Genomic DNA, 21212 nt, shown 5'->3' on the forward strand with positions numbered 1-21212 from the left:
ACCCTCCTAGAACTATTATGCCATTGGAGGTCATATAACTAACCTAGATGGCTCTTGGTGGGTTTCATATAAAATACAAACCTATATTATCCTTTAACAAACACCAATATCAGCATCTGTAACAGCATCTCTTCCTCCCTCTCCCTCTCTCTCTCTCTTTCTCAGCTCACAATAATATTTGCCTTTTGGATTGCCGTAGTAGTATTTCTACTTCCCAATAATTAATGTAACTAAATTTAGAAGAAATATAGATGTAAAGGAGAGCTATCTTAATTCAGAGCAATCCTGTAACAGTATGGGTGATCTCTCACAGTATTATTGCAGACTGCTACATCAATTATCTTTCCCACTAAGCTCTCAAGGTCTATGTGGTATGTATTTCTAGAGATTCTAAAAATCTCTAAATTTCTAGAGGTTAGTACTATAGAACATTATTCTGGTCCTCAAGTGCAAGGATAAATTTTGTGGCATTTTTACAGAGATTACTATAGACCAAATCTAAGATTGGACTTTGGTCTATAAAAAGGGAAAACAAAACAACAACAAAAAAAGTGCACTAACAGATTGGGCCAGAAAGAAGGAGGCTGTTTTATAAAGGTCAATTTTTAAACCCCTCCTACAGAAGATGATCTATGCAAAATATATCCACAATATATTCCAAAGCATAATGTCACCGGATAAACCTAAGGAGTGGAACATATGGGGGAATATGAAAAAGAAGGTACTAAAGTCTGAAAACAAGCAGGTTGGTAAGCTCATTAGCTTGGGTGGAATTTTAAAATCTTCACGTGAACGAATATATAAATCAAAATATACACATGCACTCACAGTCATGCGCACTGTGTATTCACACATGGCACGCTCGCCCTGTACGTTATAATCGTCCACCCTGGAACAGTGACATTCCATTCTCTTTATAAATGTCAAAGCGCCCTCTGCTGGCCAACCTGCGGTACTTGCATTTTCTAGTTTCATAACAGGGAGATCAACAAAGGATGATAAAAGAAATTTGGGGGATTTTCTGTGGAACTCTGCATAAAAGTAAGTTCATTCCAAATACAGTAAATTTTATTATTTCATTTTGAACCTCATTTGCTTTATTTTTTATTTTATATGTCATTAATTCCTAAAATAGTATATTAAAAAGGTCAATGTAAAATAACCACTCACTTGTTTTAACAAAGCAACAGTAGCAGACAATTAAAAATGATTGCATAACCAATTTTACTGTAAGCCTATAGAATTAGCATAAACCAGATAACTGTGTATTTGCTATAATTAAAATATTTTTAATAGAAGAAAATGAATGTGGGCATTGTGCCCCTCTGATGTTTTCTAGGGAAGTGTGGTCTAGAGAAACACCAAAGTTTTCCAATAATTTCTTGTTAGAAAATGACCAGTGACCTCAGAAAGCAGAATTATTACATCCAGCATTAAAATTCTATGAATAGTCTGAGAACTATTCAAATATCCTTTAGAAATGGTTGTATTCGTGTGGAAAAAGCAAATTTAAAAAATGGGGTATACCTTAATTATTAACCACTTTTTAAGGGAAGAAGTTGAAAGGAGAAAGGAAGAAGAAATGCCAGCCTCCGATGTGGAGGCATGACAAAATCCCTGTCCAGAACTGCCCACTAGGGAATTCTCATCTATCACCCCAGACTGAAGGAGAGATTAAATTTGGTGATTAAATCACTGATTTAATCACTGAAGGAGTGATTAGAATTGGTTTCAGGGTAGGCCACTATTACTAATACTAGTGTGTCTTACCTGTCAGGTGTGTTAAGGAGTAAAAAAGGCTAAAAACAATATATAAAGAATCTTTGCATTAAAACTATAAATAATTAACATTTGTATCCACAAAGACTATTATGCACTGAAAAACAATATTTTAGAAACTGATTTGGAAATAAAAATTAGAGAAGTCTTAATTTAAAATTAGAAATAATTCAAGTCACATTTTTTTGCCTATGAAAATTCATATTTATAGAATGTGTGTAGCTTAAGTAATAAGTTTCTCAATGCTACCTTGGTAAATGTATTTGAAATCTTAACCCAATGTACTGAAATTCAAAATAAAGATTATATATTGTCAATATCATTAAGCTACACACAAAACATTATGTAAATAAATATTACAGATTATTGAATATTGTCTTATTTATTTTGACTGTTAATCCTGTAAAAGAATGCCAACGTAGGCAAAATCCTTCTACAGTTAATTTTGCAACAAAAACTTCAGTTCAAAGAACTACAGGAACTTCTTTGGGTTAATGATACTTTACAAGTCATTTATATGGGCAATTCTTAGTTCTGAAGAGCAGCAAGAAAAGAAATGAATACCTGGAATGATCCACAACATCTATCAGAAGCAGAGGCAAAGGCCTGAAGCAAAAGCGCTCCCTTTTCATAAATCAGTTACCCTTTCTTACTGCTCTGGAAAGGACCAGAATGCGTCGGATGAACCTGTTCCCAAATCCACATGAGACGTCCAGACACCACAAGAATCTTACAGACTAGAAGACTGTTAAAGTCTGTGCATTGGATGGAGTCCTCAGATTCCTGTACAGTTTGTTGTACTCTCACATGTTCTGAGACTAGTACACATTTTAATAGTCTGTACTTTTCTTTCACAGCACTTACTGTGCAGCTATATAGTGACTACCGTTTGACGTGCCCATCATTTGAAAGCTCCCTGGGAGCAGAAGTCACATCTGGTTTACTCCACCCCAATATTTACAGTGCTGAACACTGAACAGTGCATGCCTGGCACACGATAGGAGTTTAATAAGATTCGTTAAATGAAAGGAAGGGAGGGAGGGGACCCCAAGAGGGAAAAACAAACCCCTTTCTGTCCCTTAAGGCCATTATTAAGATCCAGATTTTTTTCACTTGATGCAGCTTTAAGTTTTATATCAAATAGTAAGAAAACAGATTTTTTTAAAAAGGTTTTGTCTTTAATTTTGTCCTTGTTTAGACTCAGAATGCTCCACAGGTAAATAAACTACAGGCTGACAAGATGCATCAGGTTGGCAACCTCGGATGAAAAACCTGCATTTGAGATGCAGGATCAATTCCCAGCCTCAGTCCTGGCTTCAATTCTTTCTAGTGCGAATTGAGAAAATAGCCAGTAACCCACAGAGACGTCAGGTAGCCTACCAAGGAAGTTTTTTAAAACGTGAAAAACCCACATTCAGGTAGTAGTTTTGGCATTCCTACACAATCATGATTTCTGAAAGAAAGCGCAGCTGCTCAAATGAAAAGAAAAAAAAAAAGGTCCTCTAGAATTCAGGTTTAAAAGCTTTGCTATTCTGTACCGTAAACCTCGCTACTGAAAGTGTAGTCCAAGACCAGCAGCATCACCTGGGAGCAAGTGAGAAAGGCAGAATCTCAGGCTCCATACAGAGCCTACTGAATCAAAATCTGCACATCAGTAAGACCTCCTCTTCCAGGTGACTCATAAGCACATTAAAGCTTCAGAAGTATTCCACTAAAAAAACAAACACCTTAAACAAGGCAATAGCAGGCAAACTATAAAAAATCTTGATACTATTTTATGACAAAAGATTGCTATCCTGTATATTTAGCTAATTCACATAAACCAGCAAGAAGAATATAAAATACCCTAATAGAAAAATAGGCAATTAGCAACAACAAAAAGAATGAACTTGTAAAAACATTTTTCATTGGAAAAAAATTCAGATTCAAGTAGTAAAATACCAAATTGGCAAAGTTTAAAAATAATATTACCCACTCTTATAGAATAGACTTCAGGGCAGTAAGTACTCTCCTATACTGTTAGAGCACATGTAATTTGGTACAAGTTCCTGGAGTGAAATATAACATTAAGTATCAAATGTCTTAAAACTGTAGAAATCATTGATCCAGAAATTTCAATTATGTAATATGTTTTTAAGCATTAAACTGGGTGGGGTAGGAATGGATTGGGAGTTTGGGGTTAGCAGATGCAAACTATTATATAGAGGATGGATAAACAACAAGGTCCTACTGTGTAGCACAAAGAACTATAGTCAATATCCTGTTATAAACCACAATAGAAAAGAATGTGAAAAAAAATGTATATATATAACTGAATTACATTGCTGTACAGCAGAAATTAACACAACATTGTAAATCAACTATACTTCAATAAAATAAATTTTAAAAATTAAAAATAAATTTAAAAAGAATTAAACAGACATAAATATGAAGAGAGTTATGCAGCATTATTCATGATGTAGAGATGTGGAAACATCCTACATGTTCAACAGTTGGGTAATTAATCATAAAGCATCCAATGGATGGAATTATTATTCAATTGTTAAAAACCATGCTGTAGAAGAATATCTAATGAATACAGGAGAAACGCCATTATATATAAACATCCAGGTATGTAAAAAAATGGGATACCCAAATGTGAAGAGTAATATATCTTACTGTAAAAGTGTGTGTGACTTTTTCTTTGTAGGTTTCTATGTTTTCCAAATTTCCTGCAATGCGGCTATATTACTTTTCTGAGTCGAAAATAGTATACTTTGTAATAGTGTGATGGAGTCAGCTCATACTGGCGCACAAGAACAATTGTTAAATTTTCTAGAATTTCATGAGCCAGTTGTTAATGTTAAACGCAGGCAATTTTAAAAATTAAATTATATGGACTTACTAAAAAAATTATATTAAAACAAAGGTAAAGAATACTTAAAACTCATCATTTTCTAATCATTTTACTAGATTTTACAATCATCAATGATGTTGAGGCTATTTCAGCCTATTGTCTCTGTATAATGGAAATGGCAAATAGTGGTGTGCTACTGCACATCTATTCCTGACTTAGTGTTCGGTGACATTATGTGGGCACTTGAAAGTAGCCTCAGTGGGAGTATTTACACCATGAAGATTGGCATATGCTACAAATCAGGGCTTTTTTCTTTTCCCCAGAGAGCCACTTGGTAAACATTTACCAGCACACCAGACTTCAACCAGACTATTTCTAGTGAAAAATGAATGTGGCCATTTGGGGGACAAAGGGAAGGAGAGAAGGATTCTCCTATTATGAGCAAATTAGGGAGGGGAAATAATTAAATTAGTTTGATTCTTCCAGGGCTGTTTCATATCAAAACGGTGGACATGGTGGATCTAGTACCCATACCAATTAGTTACTGAAATTCAAACCAACTCCTGTTTAGCACCCATTCATCTTCTTTTCTAAAGCCTTGGTTTTGGTCTCTATAACCCAGTTGAACCTCTCTGCGACATGCCAGTCTGTCAAAAAGGGAAAACGTAATGGCCTCATTTAATTCTCAGAAATTTGGATGAGTCAAACTAATTCATGGGGACTTCCCTGGTGGTCCAGTGGGTAAGACTCCGTGCTCCCAATGCAGGGGCCTGGGTTCGATCTCTGGTCGGGGAACTAGATCACGCATGCTGCAACTAAGAGTTCACATGCTGCAACTAAGAAGCCCACATGCCACAACTAAGAAGTAGCATGCCACAACTAAAAGATCTCACATGCCGTAACGAAGATCCCACGTGCCGCAGCTAAGACCCAGTGCAGCCAAAATAGATAAATAAATAAATAAATCTTTTAAAAAAAAACCCCACTAATTCATGTATTTGAAAGTATTTCGAAAATCATGAAATGCAGGACATGCTTATGATATTTATCACATGACAAGGACCATGGATATCTTATAAAATAAAATTAGAACCCAGTGTGTTCATGTTCATAACATATTAATATTGCATTAGTTTTAAAACATTTTTAGACACAAAGAGAAATTATTTTCATTTAATCTCCTCCAGAAATATTATTTTAACACAAGTACTCACAAAACTCCAAAGCCCAAAATTTCTCCCTCTGTTTAATAGATCCTAATGTCATCAATGCAGCAACTGATTTTTCCAGAAGTAGTTAATTAGTGCATATAAAAGTCTGTGTGTGTCCCAAGTACCTGAAGCTACAGAAGAATCTGCAAAAGATGGTTCCGATGAATTATTCTCTCTGTCCCAGACCTCCAGACTGGGCTGATCTGTGACTAAATGGAGGGGCTCTTTGACTTCAGGACCATCTTCTGGTGATAAATTCTCAGACTCTGTGAATAAAAGTATTAGAATGTAAACAATAGTGCCATGCAAGTTTTTATACAGTATACATAACTGTCATTGTTATTTTGAAAACAGAATAGGGGTTCCTAATAGAGATTAACCTGAATATACTTAAATACTTTGAAATTCTAAACAGAATGTAAATTGTATTGCAATGCAAGTTTTTATACAATATAAAGAGCTGTTATTTTTATCTTGAAAACCAAGTGGGGTCCCTAGTAGAGATCTGCCTAAATATACTACAATACTTTGACATTTTGTAAGGCTTGGAACATGTTTTTATGTTGTGACAAAGTATTTTTATTTCTAATATGAACACAGTAGTAATTCTTTTGTGATGACTAAATTTTATCTAAAAAGCCAATATAATAAGTATTATGCTAATCATAAGTGTGACGATTTCCTATCTGACCATCAACTTTAGGAAGTAAGCCACTTGTTCAATGATACAAAGTCACATGTAAGGCTGCATTAATGAAAATGCAAATTTGGTGGTAGTTTTTCTTCAGCTTGTGCTCTAGCCTTTTTGTTCTCTCACTGCGTGTTCTACACGAGATGTACATATGCTTTAATGTCAGCCTACATTCATGTATTCTGAATTTCTGGAGATTTTTTAGAAATTTAATGAAATATTCTGAATCCTTCCTTTCTCCTTCCCACCATTTCTTCCACCTGACCTTTTATTTTCCTTCAGCCAACATGTATTGAGTGTTCTCTTAAGGACTTTTGAAAGAAAGTTACAAAGAAAGGCAAGAGTTTCTGCCCTTCTGAAGTACAATGTGTCAGAGACTGATGCCATAAAGAAAATTTCTTAAAGTATCATTTTCGATTAACCCATCTTAAAGAATAAGGAGAAAATGCGTGCTGTGTATGGAGAATTTCCTGAAGAAAACTGTTCTGACTTTGTAGTTTGTCTTTAGACAAGATGATTTTATAATATTTGTAGGTACATATTAAGTATGTTTGGGGTTTATAATAATAATAGTCAATTTATTTTGTGCTTTACAAATGTTAAATCTTTTAATCCTCAAAATAATCCTGGGTAATCAGTAATATTATTATCACCATTTCACAGAGGAGTAAACTGAGGCACAGAGAGGGCAAGTACCTGGTGAAAGTCACACATCCAGGGACATGAAAGAGCCAGGACTCAGTAAGTGTCAGGATCCAGAGCCCAGGCTCCTGTGTTAGTCAGCATGGGCCAACATGATAAAGTACCATAGACTGAGTGACTTAAGTCAGAGAAAAGTATTTTCTCACAGTTCTAGAAACAGGAAGTCCACGGTCAATGTGCCAGCAGGTTGGTGTCTGGTGAGAGCATGTTCCTGAGGTTGCAGAATGTCACCTTCTCACTGTGTACTCACATGGTGGGGAGAGAGAGAGAGACAGAGATCTGTCTTCCTCTTCTTATAAGGCCTCGGTCCTATCAGACTGGGACCCAACCTTTGGATCTCACTTAACCTTAATTACCTCCTAAAGACCTAGCTCCAGACACAGTCACATTGGGGGTTAAGGCTTCAATATATGAATTTGGTGGCAGGGGGGCTCGATTCCATCCACAGCAGCTCCTACCACAGCTAACTTTGAATAATGACAGCTAACTTTGTTCTGGGCATCAAGACCTGCTAGAAAAATGATTAGATTCCCTTAATAATATGTACAGTTTAGCCAACAATATTTAAATTCCTGACTCCCCTGATTGGATTTTCAGGGAAGGACATGAGAACTAAGCCCTACTTAATTGGAATGAGTTGGTCAGGAGCACGAAGGAAGCCCTGCTTATTTGGAATGAGTTGGTCAGGAGCACCCTGACTGCTGGTAGGGGTAGTGAGAGTGTAAGGTTGCTGAGTCCCAGAAGGGGATTGCATCTTCCATCCAACCTTCAAAAGAAGCTTAGAAATCCCTTTCTACTGGGCTCCCTGTCTTTGTAAGAGCCCACATATCTGGGGCAACATCCATCATCACCCACTTTGGTTGAAAGAAGGAAAAGCCCCAAATGTAAGAGGATCCTGTCAGGGGACCAGGGAGGGCGAAAAGAATGATGGATAATTGGTGCCACTTTTTTCTTTTCAGAAGGTCTTTATCCCTTTTATAAAGTGTTTGGCCTTGGCCAGTTGATATTATGTGCACAGGCTAGGAGAGTCTGGATAAACTAGTCCCCAGGCCATTCTGAAACAGACATGTAAAGACTTAATCATAATACAAAGTTACGGCATATAATAAGGAAAGTAAAGAGGAAGGCATGTGAATATTAGATAAGGTATGTGATGAGGTGTGTTATTATACAGGTATTACGTGTATATACTTTACCTAGGATTGCTATCGTTCAAAGCATTAGAATTTGAAAAATCACATTAGCTTCCAACAAGGCACCTTGTAAAGTGGAACTTAAAAATATCTTAGAAAGAAATATGTTGTATGTAACTTGTTGCTCCGCTCCCCCCCCAACAAAAAAAAGACAGAAATATGGCCAGATGTTGCCTATGTCAGGAGAAGCTAGAAGACACTTAGAGTTGATCTTCTAGACTTTTTCCTAAACTAGTACACAACCATAAAATGGGTAAGTACCCTCTACTTTGGGGGATGAATATAACAAGGTCTTTTGTGATCTGCAAGGCTGCTCTTTCTAATATCCCTCCATACACTGAGGCCAAAATTTCCCAGGGAACAAAAAAATTGAGACTGTAGCCATTTCCCTTCGAAGTTCAAGTCCTAGAGTGTTTGTCATGGATGGAAATGGTCCCACGAGATCTTGAAAGGGAACTCATCATGAGAGGGTGTGATCTGCACTGGGGTCCAGCTCATCCTTGAGGTATGTAGGAGAAATTTGGCCCCATTATTGTATGTAAGTTTGGCCTGAAGTCCCTTTAGAATTAGCAAACTGGCATTAGAGTTACATTGTGGAAATAATAGCTGGGCCATAATATATAAATGCAAAAGAACCTATAATCTTGATGTTGCAAGCAAGTGGCACCACTGAGCCCACTCCAGAGAACTGAAGCAAAATCAAGGTGCTTCTACTGAGAGGGATTTTTTTTAAATACAGTTATACTTTGCTGTGGAAATAGAAACAATGACAGTAGAAACTGGGGGACCTGCTAGTGGACAGATCATGGAATTACTGCTTGGCTTTTGAAAGCTGGATTAACCACATTTGGCTGAATAAATCCCCCTCAAATCCCTAGATAATCTCAAAAAGAAGGGGAGCCTCTTGAGCTTTTCACTTTGTGGCCATCTCAGACATATGACACCATAAGGAATTTGCTTTGGGCTTAAGCAAGAAGACCTTCCATAAACATGGATTAGACTTCACTCCCCGTGATTCATTTACACACAGGTCCATTAATACTATTTTGTAATTCTTCTGGGCTTTTCAATATTTCACAGTAAAAATATTTGTGTGTGTTTGTGTTTGTCTCTCTCTATATACATATACACACACATATGTACACACTGTTATGTGTATGTGTATATATACACTAGATATATATACACACAGATATATATGTGTATATATATTGTGTGTATTTCTAACCATTGAGCAAAATTAAGCTATTTCATAAACAATACAGTATAAAATCATAATATGCTGTTTACTCTAATAATTTAGTAACTAGCTGTTTTTCTTTTGCATAAGTAACTTAGAAAATTGTTCACTGTGTTTCTTATTCCATTAGGAAGTGTGGTTTATGGGAATGGGGACTTTGTATGTCTCATTTAAATCCATATCCGCAGCACCTAGAACAGTGTCTGGCACATTGTTGGTACTCATTACATGTTGATTGAATGACTGACTGAATAAAAGAAGTGAAGTAAGCTTGAAATGATTATAATCATTTAAATTATATATAATTGTGAATAAATTATACCAATTATAAATTGGTAATCATTCATTACCAATTAAACTTCAATTTGTCTTACATATGATATTTTTAAAAGCATAGGATACATACTCTGTAAAGAAAAATAAGATGGCAGATTATATTAGATTTACAAATGATATATGTGAAAGAGCTCTAAAATGTTATTTTTATTATTATAATTGAATACTTTTAAAAACTCACAGAACGTAACACTGTGATATGTTAGCAATTACAGACCTTTTATCAAATGTTTAATAAATTCCTTAAAAATTTATATAAACGTCCAGAAGACTATGCAGCAGTTGTAATAACCACTAAAATATTTTCTTCCAATTTATTTGTCTAGGCAATGTTAAAATTATCTTGATAAAAATCTCAGATAATCACTTTGTTTCCAAAATAAGATGGGAAATGGAAAATATGTTGGACAAGGAGTCAGCTGCCAATATTCCAGCCCACCTTGCTAAGTGCTGTGGTCTTTGGAAGGTTCATCTTTTCCCAAGCAGCAGTTTCCTCATTTGTAAAAAGAAGAAAACGTATCTCTCAAAATCGCTTGAAATTTTGATTCTAAATACCCTAGTATTTGGCACTGTGTCTACAGGCTTCATTAAACTCTCAGTCACTAGGCGAAACGCACAAACCCTTCCTTTGCAGAATGAGCAATACCTTCATTGCTTTCATTGCAATGGGTGCCTGTTAACTCCTGGGCAAGCGCACAGTTTCCTGTTTGCCTCAGAACAGTCAGAAACGTAGAAAACCAGTTTTCTTTCTGCACGATCCTTTTCAGTAGCTCTCTTACCCCTGCTTCATTTCCATTATTTTCTGCAGCAGAAACCTGTTTTAAGAGAAAAGTAGAATTAAAGAAGTCCAACTATCTTATGAATAAATTTAAACAGGAACTAGCCTTTAGAAAAATTGAACAATTAAGCATATGTATAAAGGCTCATATTCAAATACTAAAGAAAACAGCAATACCGCTTACAGAAATTTTGGATTCTAGGGGGAAAAAAATCCCTGGGCCAATCCCCCTTTTAAATATACACTATTTTTTTAAGCTATTGAGATATTCAAAGCTGACACTTAGGAAACAGATGTTTTACCTCCGCCATTCTGAATAAGGGGTGCAAAAGAAGGCGTCTTTAATCTCTAGCCATGTTATGTCTATTTGTATCAATTTCTTTCTGTATATCTAGGGCTTGCTATTTCTTTTCAACTCATGGAGTCTATAAATAGGAAATCAAACATTTCTTATCCGATCTCTCTTTCTTCACTATTACCATTATGGAATAAGTAATTACTATCAGAGATTTATATTCTTTAATATTTGTATTATTTATTACTGCTATAATACATTTTTTAAAAAATTTGTATTTACTTAATATTATAAGACAAACTTATTTCTATATTCCTTTTTTAAAGTATTGGGCAGAAGCATTTCTGTATCCATTCATTACTATTTTTAACCTTCATTTAATTTCTCCTTTAATCTAGTAAATCTTTTTACATGTGAATCATTTGTGTAATCATTATTACAGTGTATCTCCCCAGTTCTTAATACAGCACCAGACATTTGGAGAAAAGATCACATTTAGACCAGAAAGAAATTAGGCAGGACACCATCACCTTGCTGGGCCATTAGGCAAGCCACTTCCTCTCCAGACCTCAGTTTCTACATGTGTAAAATGAAGCAACTGAAATGAAATTACAGCGTTTGTCCGTCCTAGCTGCACGTTAGAATCACCTGAGGAGCTTTAGAAAATACTGATGTCTGAAATCTACCCTCAGAGATTCTGATTTGTCCATGGGGGGAAACCAGAAATTTTTTTCAAAAGCACCTCTTGATTCTAATCCGCAGCTTAGGTAAGAAGTACTAACTTACATACGCTCAAAGGTCTTTCTCAACATTTGCCCATCTTCTACATGTATAATATGGACTATTCAGCTAGAATAATTGTTTCCTACGAATTTGTGTATTTTCTAGTCCTATAAATATATCCAATAACCATTTAATTTCAGGAATTCACATTTTTGGAACAATGTCTGGTACAAATTCAGTGTTTATTATTATGATGACTGGGAAAAGCATCTATCTTTACAAATATTTCACCAGCAGACAGTACTTAGTAGAAGATTATACCACATGATTTCTACCCAAAGGATACGTTCGTTTCATTAGCTAATAGATAATTATGTTATTATAAATGTTTTGCATATATCAACCCAACAACTCTGAAGAAGATACCGATATTAACCCATTTTACAGATCAGAAATCCAAGGCTCAGAGAAGTCCAGTTACCTCCCTAAGGCCACAAAGCTAGTAAATGGCAGAGGTAGAATTAGATCCCAGGCATTGGCTCCAGAGGCTGAATACTGCCTTACTGAGCTACAATTATAGCTGGTAATTGTCTCCAATTTTAAGTTCATTTTCTGACAAGAAGTGGTTAAAATGACTACTTGACTTAATAAAATTTAGTCGATTTCAGTCCATCTCCCCCACAGAATTTCTAAGCAGATTCTTGCTCATTTCCTACTTTTCTCTAATTTCGTTAATTTTCTAATGGAAATTCTTTGTCTTCTCTGATGTTTGTAACATCTCTATTATTATCTGCTAATTTAAGCAGTAGTCTCTAAAGATGCTAAATGAGACTGGTTTGAGCACCTTATTTTAACTCAACCATTTCCATTTTTAATTATCTCAGCCTTTTATCAGCTTTAAACTCATTCCACAGAAGTAGTAATCAGAAAGCATTTCTCTAAAATGAACAAGTGAAGCACTGTAATAAATACTTATACTTAAAAACCTAAGCATATTATATCCACTAAATTTTCTTTGACTATTAACCAGTTAGTCGATCTTTACCGTAGAATTGTATTTGTCAAGCTTGTTTTGTCCTTACTGAGCTCAGGTATTTGAGAATCATTATGCCATTATTTCCTGCAAGTATTTTTATTATTTGAATGTGGAACTACATATAATACCTGTGCAATTTTAGCAGTGTCATCAAGATTCTGAATTTTTAAGAAATCTTCCTAGTTTGGGTGCTAGAAAGTACATCAATTCCCTTTAAAGCAATCACGCAATGTTTTTTACTTAATCTGTTCTCCTATATATAAGATCCCAATATATACACTTGATTACTGAAATTCTTGAGAAATGAATATTTAGACTTGAGCCTGAAACAGGACATATAATGATTCCCACTCATGTTCCTTCCCCACCGAATGTATTCTCTGAATATGAAGTTAAAAATGTCTATGGATACATTGTTAACTAATTTATAGAGTGTAAAATAAATATGAATTTGTGGGTAATACAGTTCAATGCTTTCATGTCCTGAATTCTTTGATGTATGTTTTTTCTAACAGAAATCAGTAGAGAAACCAATGATATTTCGTTTAAGCACTGGCTTGCCAACACTATTGTAAAGTTAGATAAAAATGCTTTCTCCCCCCTCAGAACAACCTTAGATAGCTATTTAAATATAATGGTTACTTTTTAATATAACAGAGCTCAACCCGCAGTACCAGTAAATCAAGAAGCAAAACTCTTATATTAAAAATAAAGAATTTTTAAAGAACAAGTTCCCTCCAAAAGTTAATGTCTTTCTGAATGACTATGTACTGTCACAATGACATAACTAATTTCTTATTTGTACTTTTTGTTGCTAATAAAATTCTTACCCATCCTAATTTACCTGACATTACAATGAGCTAGAAGGAGATTAATTCTAATACTCAACTTCATGTTGATGGAACTGGAGGGTTTCTAGCTGGACTGGTGATATTATCTGAGGTTCTACTGTGTAAATGAAACGTACAGAGGGTCTTCTAGGACTATAGATGTTTGATGCTTTGAACTGGGCAGGGCTGAAACATGCAGCTTACTTAAGCTGTTCAAATTGATATTAAGACACTATGAAAAAAAAAAAAAAAAAAAGACACTATGGAGGGGCTTCCCTGGTGGCGCAGTGGTTAAGAATCCGCCTGCCAATGCAGGCAACACGGGTTCGAGCCCTGGTCCGGGAAGATCCCACATGCCGCGGAGCAACTAAGCCCGTGTGCCACAACTACTGAGCCTGCGCTCTAGAGCCCATGAGCCACAACTACTGAGCTCGTGTGCCACAACTACTGAAGCTGGCGTACCTAGAGCCCTTGCTCTGCGACAAAAAGAGAAGCCACTGCAGTGAGAAGCCCGCGCACCACAACGAAGAGTAGGCCCCGCCCGCGGCAACTAGAGAAAGCCCGCACAGCAACGAAGACCCAACGCAGCCAAAAATGAATAAATAAATTAATTAATTTTTTAAAAAGACACTATAGAAATGTTTATATGATCCACAGTTCATGGCTGTCTAAGTCATGGACGTGCTACGATGTCACTTAGCATCCTAAATAGAAGCAGGCCAGTACAGGGACACCCCCTTACTGTTAGGGAGCATTCTATTATAATGATCGATAAAGTGATTCTTGTATTTATTGCTGAGTCCTCAGTGTTTGCAATAGTGCCTCACGTATACTAGACCTTCTTTAATTATTTGTTAGAAGAATGAACACTGATCAACACTGCATCGTAAGCTCCATGAAAGCACAGACAGTATTTGTGTTATTCTCCAATCATTTCAGCACTAGCATGGTGTCTGGCGCAAGGTGCCGCTCCATAAATTTAAACCGAATGAATGAATAATCAGTCAATTAAATAAATTTCTTTGGGTACCGACTGGTCACAAAACTAAATCTAGGATCATTTTTTTAGATGTGCTTATGTAAGAGGGGCAGGGATTGGGAGGTGGAGGTAAGAATCCAAGACCAAGTAGAAAGTGTCAACTGGAAAACAGGAGAAGCATTAAAATAAAATGTTTTTTAGAAGTCCTGATTTCTTAGTTAAATGCTATTTTAAGGTGTCAAAAAAGCAGATTTGGAGATCTTATATTCATCAACCACCCATCCATTCCCCAGTGCCTGGCAAGGCAATTCATTACTCCAAGTGTTTTCATTTCTTATTCCAGACAATTCCGTGGAAATAAATCCAATCAATCAAAACTTATTAAGCACCAATATTATACTTGGTCCTAACTGGGTTCTGGTTTCATCCTTAGATGAAAAACATTGTTTCTTCCTCAAATCACAGTTTAATCCAGGGACTTGAGGAGGCAGATCTCAATTTCAACATGGGGTATTTACCTAAATCCCTGAAACTTTAAATTCACAAGGAAATGTGACCAAATAAATAATAGAAGTCATCATCATAACCAAACAGCTCTTTCTTATTTATAAAGCTTTTTCATAAACACTACTTCTCACTCATGTTCAATAAAATACTGTGAATGAGAGAGGAAATTATTATTATGTCCATTTTCATGGGTACACTTAGGATCAGGAAACAAATAATTTGGTCCAAAGTAACACAGATGGTAAGAAACAGAGATAGATCTCAAATCCAGGTCTTGCCCTTCCAAATTCCCATGGTTTCCCCACTACACTTTGCTGTAATACGATAAACATTCCTCAAGGACCCCGTATCAACATGCTGTGGATTCTTCTAAACCTAGTGGTGCCTTTCCATCATCCGCCATTGATTCCTTTTGAGACTGATGGTACCTGTAAAATGAGGTGTACGAAAACTATTCCAAAATTTCACACAGACACTATTGCTCCTTTGAAAGCCTCAGATACATAGCTCCTCTAGCTTTCAGGGCCTCCTTTGAAATATGACTCTGAGGGAGAATTTGGGTTGCTTTGGCCTTAACTGCTACCACTACACAAATGTCCCTTTACTCTGTATCTTCTTTGTGTCAAATCCCTTGCATTCCTGCTAGCTGCCTCCAAGCTTGCCAGAATCAAGAACTTGGATAAAAACTAGCTGGCAGAAATTCAATCCAGGCAAGACAAAAGTGATGCTGATAGGCAGACATATTTAGAGTAAATAAGGAGAAGTGCTGTTTCGCTGGCAATCGGGACATCGTACCCACCAAACATAAACAGCTTTGTGGTGTTACTGGACTCTGTTGCTTCTGGACTTCCTAACAGCTACTGTGGCTGGAAATGCCATCTTCCATCTCCAGCTGGCTTGAAGGCTGCATACTGTCTTCCAAATTAAGTTTCTGCCACAGTGATGTACACATTTGTCATATCCAGCTGGACTACTATAATGCGTTCTAGCTGGTTCTCAATACACAAAACTACATAAACGTTACCGACAACAGTGTAAAGTAATTTACTAGTTGGGAAAACCAGTCATCAAAATTAGATGCATGCTTGGGTCTTTGGACAGGCCCTATGGCTGTCAAGTGGACAAAGGAGTATTAACTTTAGTCACTAAAGACCAAGTCACATCATAGGCTGATAGGAGTCCCATGCCCAAAACTTTGTAACAAGGATACAAACAGTTGATGAGTTAAAAAGAAAGAGAGAAAGAAAGTGTCCAAAATCATAGCATGTTAGACTTTGACCTCCAAAATGGGTTTATTTGCCTACATGCCTTTCAAAATAAGACTTTTGACGCACACCCTGAATAAGTCAGATTTAAAAAGGTAAGCATTTCTATACTCCACAGTACATCCTCACTCATTGAAAAACAATGAACAATAAAACATTAAGTGTAAAGTCACCTGTATAATTCATCCTGTCAAAATGCCACGTAAAAAATCCACTATTCTTTTATTAATATGGAAAACTGCAACTAGCAACATATTTTTTCAGTTAATTATCTCCAATTTTTGATTCCCAGAGAGTTGAAACTTTGAGTAAAGAAAAAAAAAAGTGTGTGTGTCTGTGTGTGTGTACTATGTAGTTTCCCCATTTGGACCAAAATTAAATGGTATAGTGCATAATACAGGCCAGAAATTGGCAAATTTTTTGTTTAAAGCCCAGATAATAAATATTTTAGGCTTTGTGGGCTATACATCTCTGTTCAAATGCTCCTAAAGCACAAGAGCAATCATAGCATGTAAATGAATGAGCATGGCTGTGTTCCAATAAAACTTTCTTTATGAACTGAAAATTTAAACACCATTCTGAGCTTTCGGGCTGGATTTAGCCCATGGGTCATGGTTTGCTGATCCCTGTTCTATGGAACTTTATAAAATAAGACATAAAATTTCACACCATCAGGAACTAAATCCCTTGCTCTGTTAATGTCTTCCTGGGAGAACTTGGGCAAGTTATTTAAACTGCCTCGGTTTTCTCATCTGTAAAACGGCACAGTTAATAACATAAAAATCCTCAATAGATTATTGCGAGCATGAACTCTGATAATACCTTTTGCAAATGATACTAATTGCACACAGTAAGTGCTTAATAAATGTTGTCTATTAGCATACATTATTATTCTAGAGTTAACTCCTCTTTAGTTTATTTCAGTGAAAGAATTAGAAAAATAGCCGTTTTCAAAATTATGTTTTTAAAAGCCTAGATATTCTCTTCTCAAGGAGGGATCCAAATTTACCGAAAGATATCAAAGAATATCTGGAACGGGGCAAATGGAGGAACAACCCAGAGTTGCAATACCTGTATCTGCCTAAAAGTCCAGCTCCATTTGAACTGACACCTACCCGATTTCTGTCTTCAACTGTCAGCAGCTCCTCCTCCACACATGTATCCAAGACATCTGTAACCAGAAGCTTGTCCACCAGTGTGGGCTGAAGGAGGTTCAGCAACTGGAGACACTCATCGTGAGCATTCTCAAAGGATGGAGAGGGCAAGTCGGTGAGATCAGGGTTCACGTACCGGGCGGCTAAGGGGTTGCCTGCTAGCCTGAGGGCGTCCACAAACATCCTAGCCCAGCCGAGGGGCCAGACCCCCTTCTCCAAGGTGTCCAGAAGCAGGTCAGCTGCCTGCATGTTCCCAGTGGTGGCGGCCGTCCTCTGAATCTGCTCTTTCACCTCTGCAGGTAGAAAGGTCAGGTAGTCCAATACTGGCTCTACCTGGATGTACATTTTCACTCGGGCCCTGAAACACGAAATGAGATAGCAGAAATTCTTGTCTGCGGAACACCCATCCGACGACATCTTTCCTTCTCAGAGGCGGGAGAAGATTCTCCCCAGTCGACGGACAAGTTGCTGTTCTCAGCTCAGCGGATGAGATGTGTGTCCCGCTGCTTTGGAGCGGCAGGGTCTGCAGCGATGCTCCTGACAACGACGGGGTTGCCTGCACGACGCCCAGGCGGGCGCGCGAGGGCGCGGTCGCACCTGGGCAGGTGGGCAGGTGTGCAGGACTCGGCGGCGGCGGGCGCTCGCCGGGGCCGGGGACCGGTGCGCCTCGTCTGCTCACTGGGGTGGAAGCTTCGGGGCCAGCTTTCCGCCAGGCAGTTATATAGTTTGCCTGACTTCGGTTTCTGTTTCGATTCTCTTCTTCAGGACTTTCCGCATGTAATCCGCCGGGCGGGGTGTGTCTGGACTGGGAGGAGCCACCCTTTGGTCGGTTCCGGTACGCACAGTCCTTCGGTCACGGGCCCTGCGGGAAAAAAGAAAAGGAAAGGGAATTCTCTCTTCCAGCGAGTAAGACAGCAGCGCTCCAGCAATGCCAGCGGGTATTTCGTCTACCTTGCCAGGGTTCGCCCTTAAAATTCAGACTTCTTTCCCGGGGCCGTCTCGCATCACCCCTTGTCAGCGAAGATGTGGAGGGGGTGAAAGCGCGTGACTGGGGGCTTCCCAGCCCAGAGGGAAAGAGAAACTGCCAGAGACCCTGATGTCAACAGCACGGTGTTAGCGTTGGCTGCTGAATGCAGGCAGCCCCGGGCCGCGCCTGAGTGGTAAAATGATAGGGGACAGGCAGAGAGACGAAGCTAAGAAGACATCTTTTCAGAGGTGTGTTAAGCCCAGAACCCCAGGATGAAGTGACCTCTGTACCCTTTCCAGAACAAACCTGCCCTTCTGTGGGTCCCCAAGAAGTAACTCTTTGGGAATTTGTGGGTGGGTATGCAAAAGAGCAAGTAATGATAAACGATTAACTTTATTGCCTCATGCATAGATAGTAGTATTTATTTGGCTTTGACCAAGGCCTGGTGACAGACGCTGAAGGACTTGAACCACCAACTCAGCTTAGGGGGAAGCCAAGACTGAAGGTCTCCCATCTCCCAGTATGTAAGTTCCCCATATTCTTTAATATACAACTTTCCTTTAATAAAACAAAACAAAATGCCCAACAACTTATTTTTGATGTAGCTGCCATTCTTTTCTTGGATTCAATACAGCAAGTTTTGGCTGAAGCAGCTAGTAACTTAATTAGCAACTAATGTACCAACTTGTAGTAAACATCAACATTTGTCTATGTCATGAGGGAAAAGAAAAGACACCCACACTGAAAAGCGGCAGCTTTGGTTCAGTACAGAAGCCACATAAATGTGAGTCCTTCACGTTGCTACTCATGCAGGTGTTCTGCAGCCCTGGATGACTGTGGGTGGTAGTTTATCTGCTTCATAATGAGAACCTCATGGTCCAGAATTATATGGAGGAGGAAGGGGTCATTTAGGCTATCAAAAAGATATATTTAGGAAAAGGAATCTGCTAGCAATGCACATTCAATGAAGTTTGGATAGGCCGGGGAAGCTTGGTGGAGTTTTGGACTGGATAAGTGAAACACAGAATCTTTGTATTTACCGGAGGCATAGAAAATACCCAATTGAGTACATTATAGCTGTCGTCTTATATTATTTGCTAATTATATTATGTAGCTAAGCCTTTTTTCTTCCCCAAGGATTGTAAGCTGCTTGAAGAAAGGACATATTTACACAGGACCAGTACAACACTCTACAAATAGTAGGCCCTTGCTGATTTTCCCCCTGAATGGGAATTGTATTTGCCTTGACCCAGCAGCTGGCTTAATGTCAAACACACAGTGAAAGTTGTTGAAATGAAATAGAACCTTGGCCTTGCAGGTGAGCCTGATTTATGCTATTCTTTGCTGTCTCTTCATAAAATATTACCATATCTTTATTTACTTTGGAGAGTTTATCTTGTAGGTAGAAGATAACCACATTAGACATTTCTACAGAAGTATTCAAATTATCAATTTTAGTTATGTGTCTACAAAGATATCTGTTAGGGCTATTAAACTCCCCCTCACCCCCTCAGGTGCTGGCAGGTTTTATTCAGTATGTTAAAGCAAAAACAAACAAACAAACAAACCAAAAAACATTCTGTCCCCTGTTACTCATCCGTCCGTCCTTTAGTTTCAAACATTGGGGAATAAAAAGGGGTTGCTGATTAAATATGGGGAAATAATGACATCTTCTTAATGCCACAGAATTGCTGTCCTGGTGAAAGAGGGTCAAAAGTGGAAGTTTAAATGTTTGGTATTTAGATTATATCATTCATTCATTCATTCAATCACTTAAAAAAATTGTTATTAAGAACCTACTATGTGGGGCTTCCCTGGTGGCGCTTAAGAATCCGCCTGCCAATGCAGGGGACACGGGTTCAAGCCCTGGTCCGGGAAGATCCCACATGCCGTGGAGCAACTAAGCCCGTGTGCCACAACTACTGAGCCTGTGCTCTAGAGCCCACGAGCCACAACTACTGAGCCTGCATGCCACAACTACTGAAGCCTGCGCGCCTACAGCCCGTGCTCCACAACAAGAGAAGCCACCGCGATGAGAAGCCCTCACACTGCAACGAAGAGTAGCCCCCGCTCACCGCAACTAGAGAAAGCCCGCGCACAGCAACGAAGACCCAAAGCAGCCAAAAAATAAATTAACTAAGTAAATCTTTTTTTTAAAAAAAAAGAACCTACTATGTGACCAGTGTTGCTGTAGGGGCAGTTTATAAAACTAAACAAAGTTCCTACTTTTATGGGTCTGACATTCTAATGCGAGTGGGAAGACAGAAAATAAATAATAACTAGAAAATGTACAGTGTGCCAGATGAGGATAAGTGCTATGAGGACTATGGTAAGATCTAGCTAATAATGCACACTGCAGTTTCACTGGTTGATTTTCCGTACAGATGCCGTCTCCTGACCCTCACCGTTAGCATCACATAATACCCATCAATAAAAATTATCAATACATATTTCCTTTCAGGTAAGAGTCACTTTGCTGGATGAAGATTGAGTGATGAGGACTGATCCTGAGGGAAAATAGAAACCTCTTTTTTTTTAGGAATCTACAATAGTCTTAATAGGGCCACTGCTGGAGGAAAGAAGTTGAGGAAAAAGAAAGCCAATCTCTCAAAATGTATCCTTTTTCTTCATCTATATTTTTGCACCATGGTTTAGTTTATTTTCTTCTTTTTGTTTTAATAGGGGTTTCC

General features: G+C 37.9%; 1 protein-coding gene across 4 annotated transcripts in view; it reads right to left on the reverse strand.

The window, feature by feature from the left end:
* IFIH1 (interferon induced with helicase C domain 1) overlaps positions 1-18243 on the reverse strand; it is a 55832-nt gene extending 37589 nt beyond the window's left edge. For all 4 annotated transcript variants that reach the window (XM_036859033.1, XM_036859030.1, XM_036859032.1 and 1 more), the window contains exons 1-3: positions 17517-18243; positions 10635-10803; positions 5952-6092 (exon numbers count right to left, since the gene is read on the reverse strand). In XM_036859033.1, the coding sequence (XP_036714928.1) occupies positions 5952-6092; positions 10635-10803; positions 17517-17972 (766 nt within the window). In that variant the 5' untranslated portion in view covers positions 17973-18243. The remainder of the gene's footprint in view (positions 1-5951; positions 6093-10634; positions 10804-17516) is intronic.
* Positions 18244-21212: the final 2969 nt, after the last annotated feature.

This window comes from Balaenoptera musculus, chromosome 7, assembly GCF_009873245.2.
Source record: "Balaenoptera musculus isolate JJ_BM4_2016_0621 chromosome 7, mBalMus1.pri.v3, whole genome shotgun sequence".
Taxonomy (NCBI): Eukaryota; Metazoa; Chordata; class Mammalia; order Artiodactyla; family Balaenopteridae; genus Balaenoptera; species Balaenoptera musculus.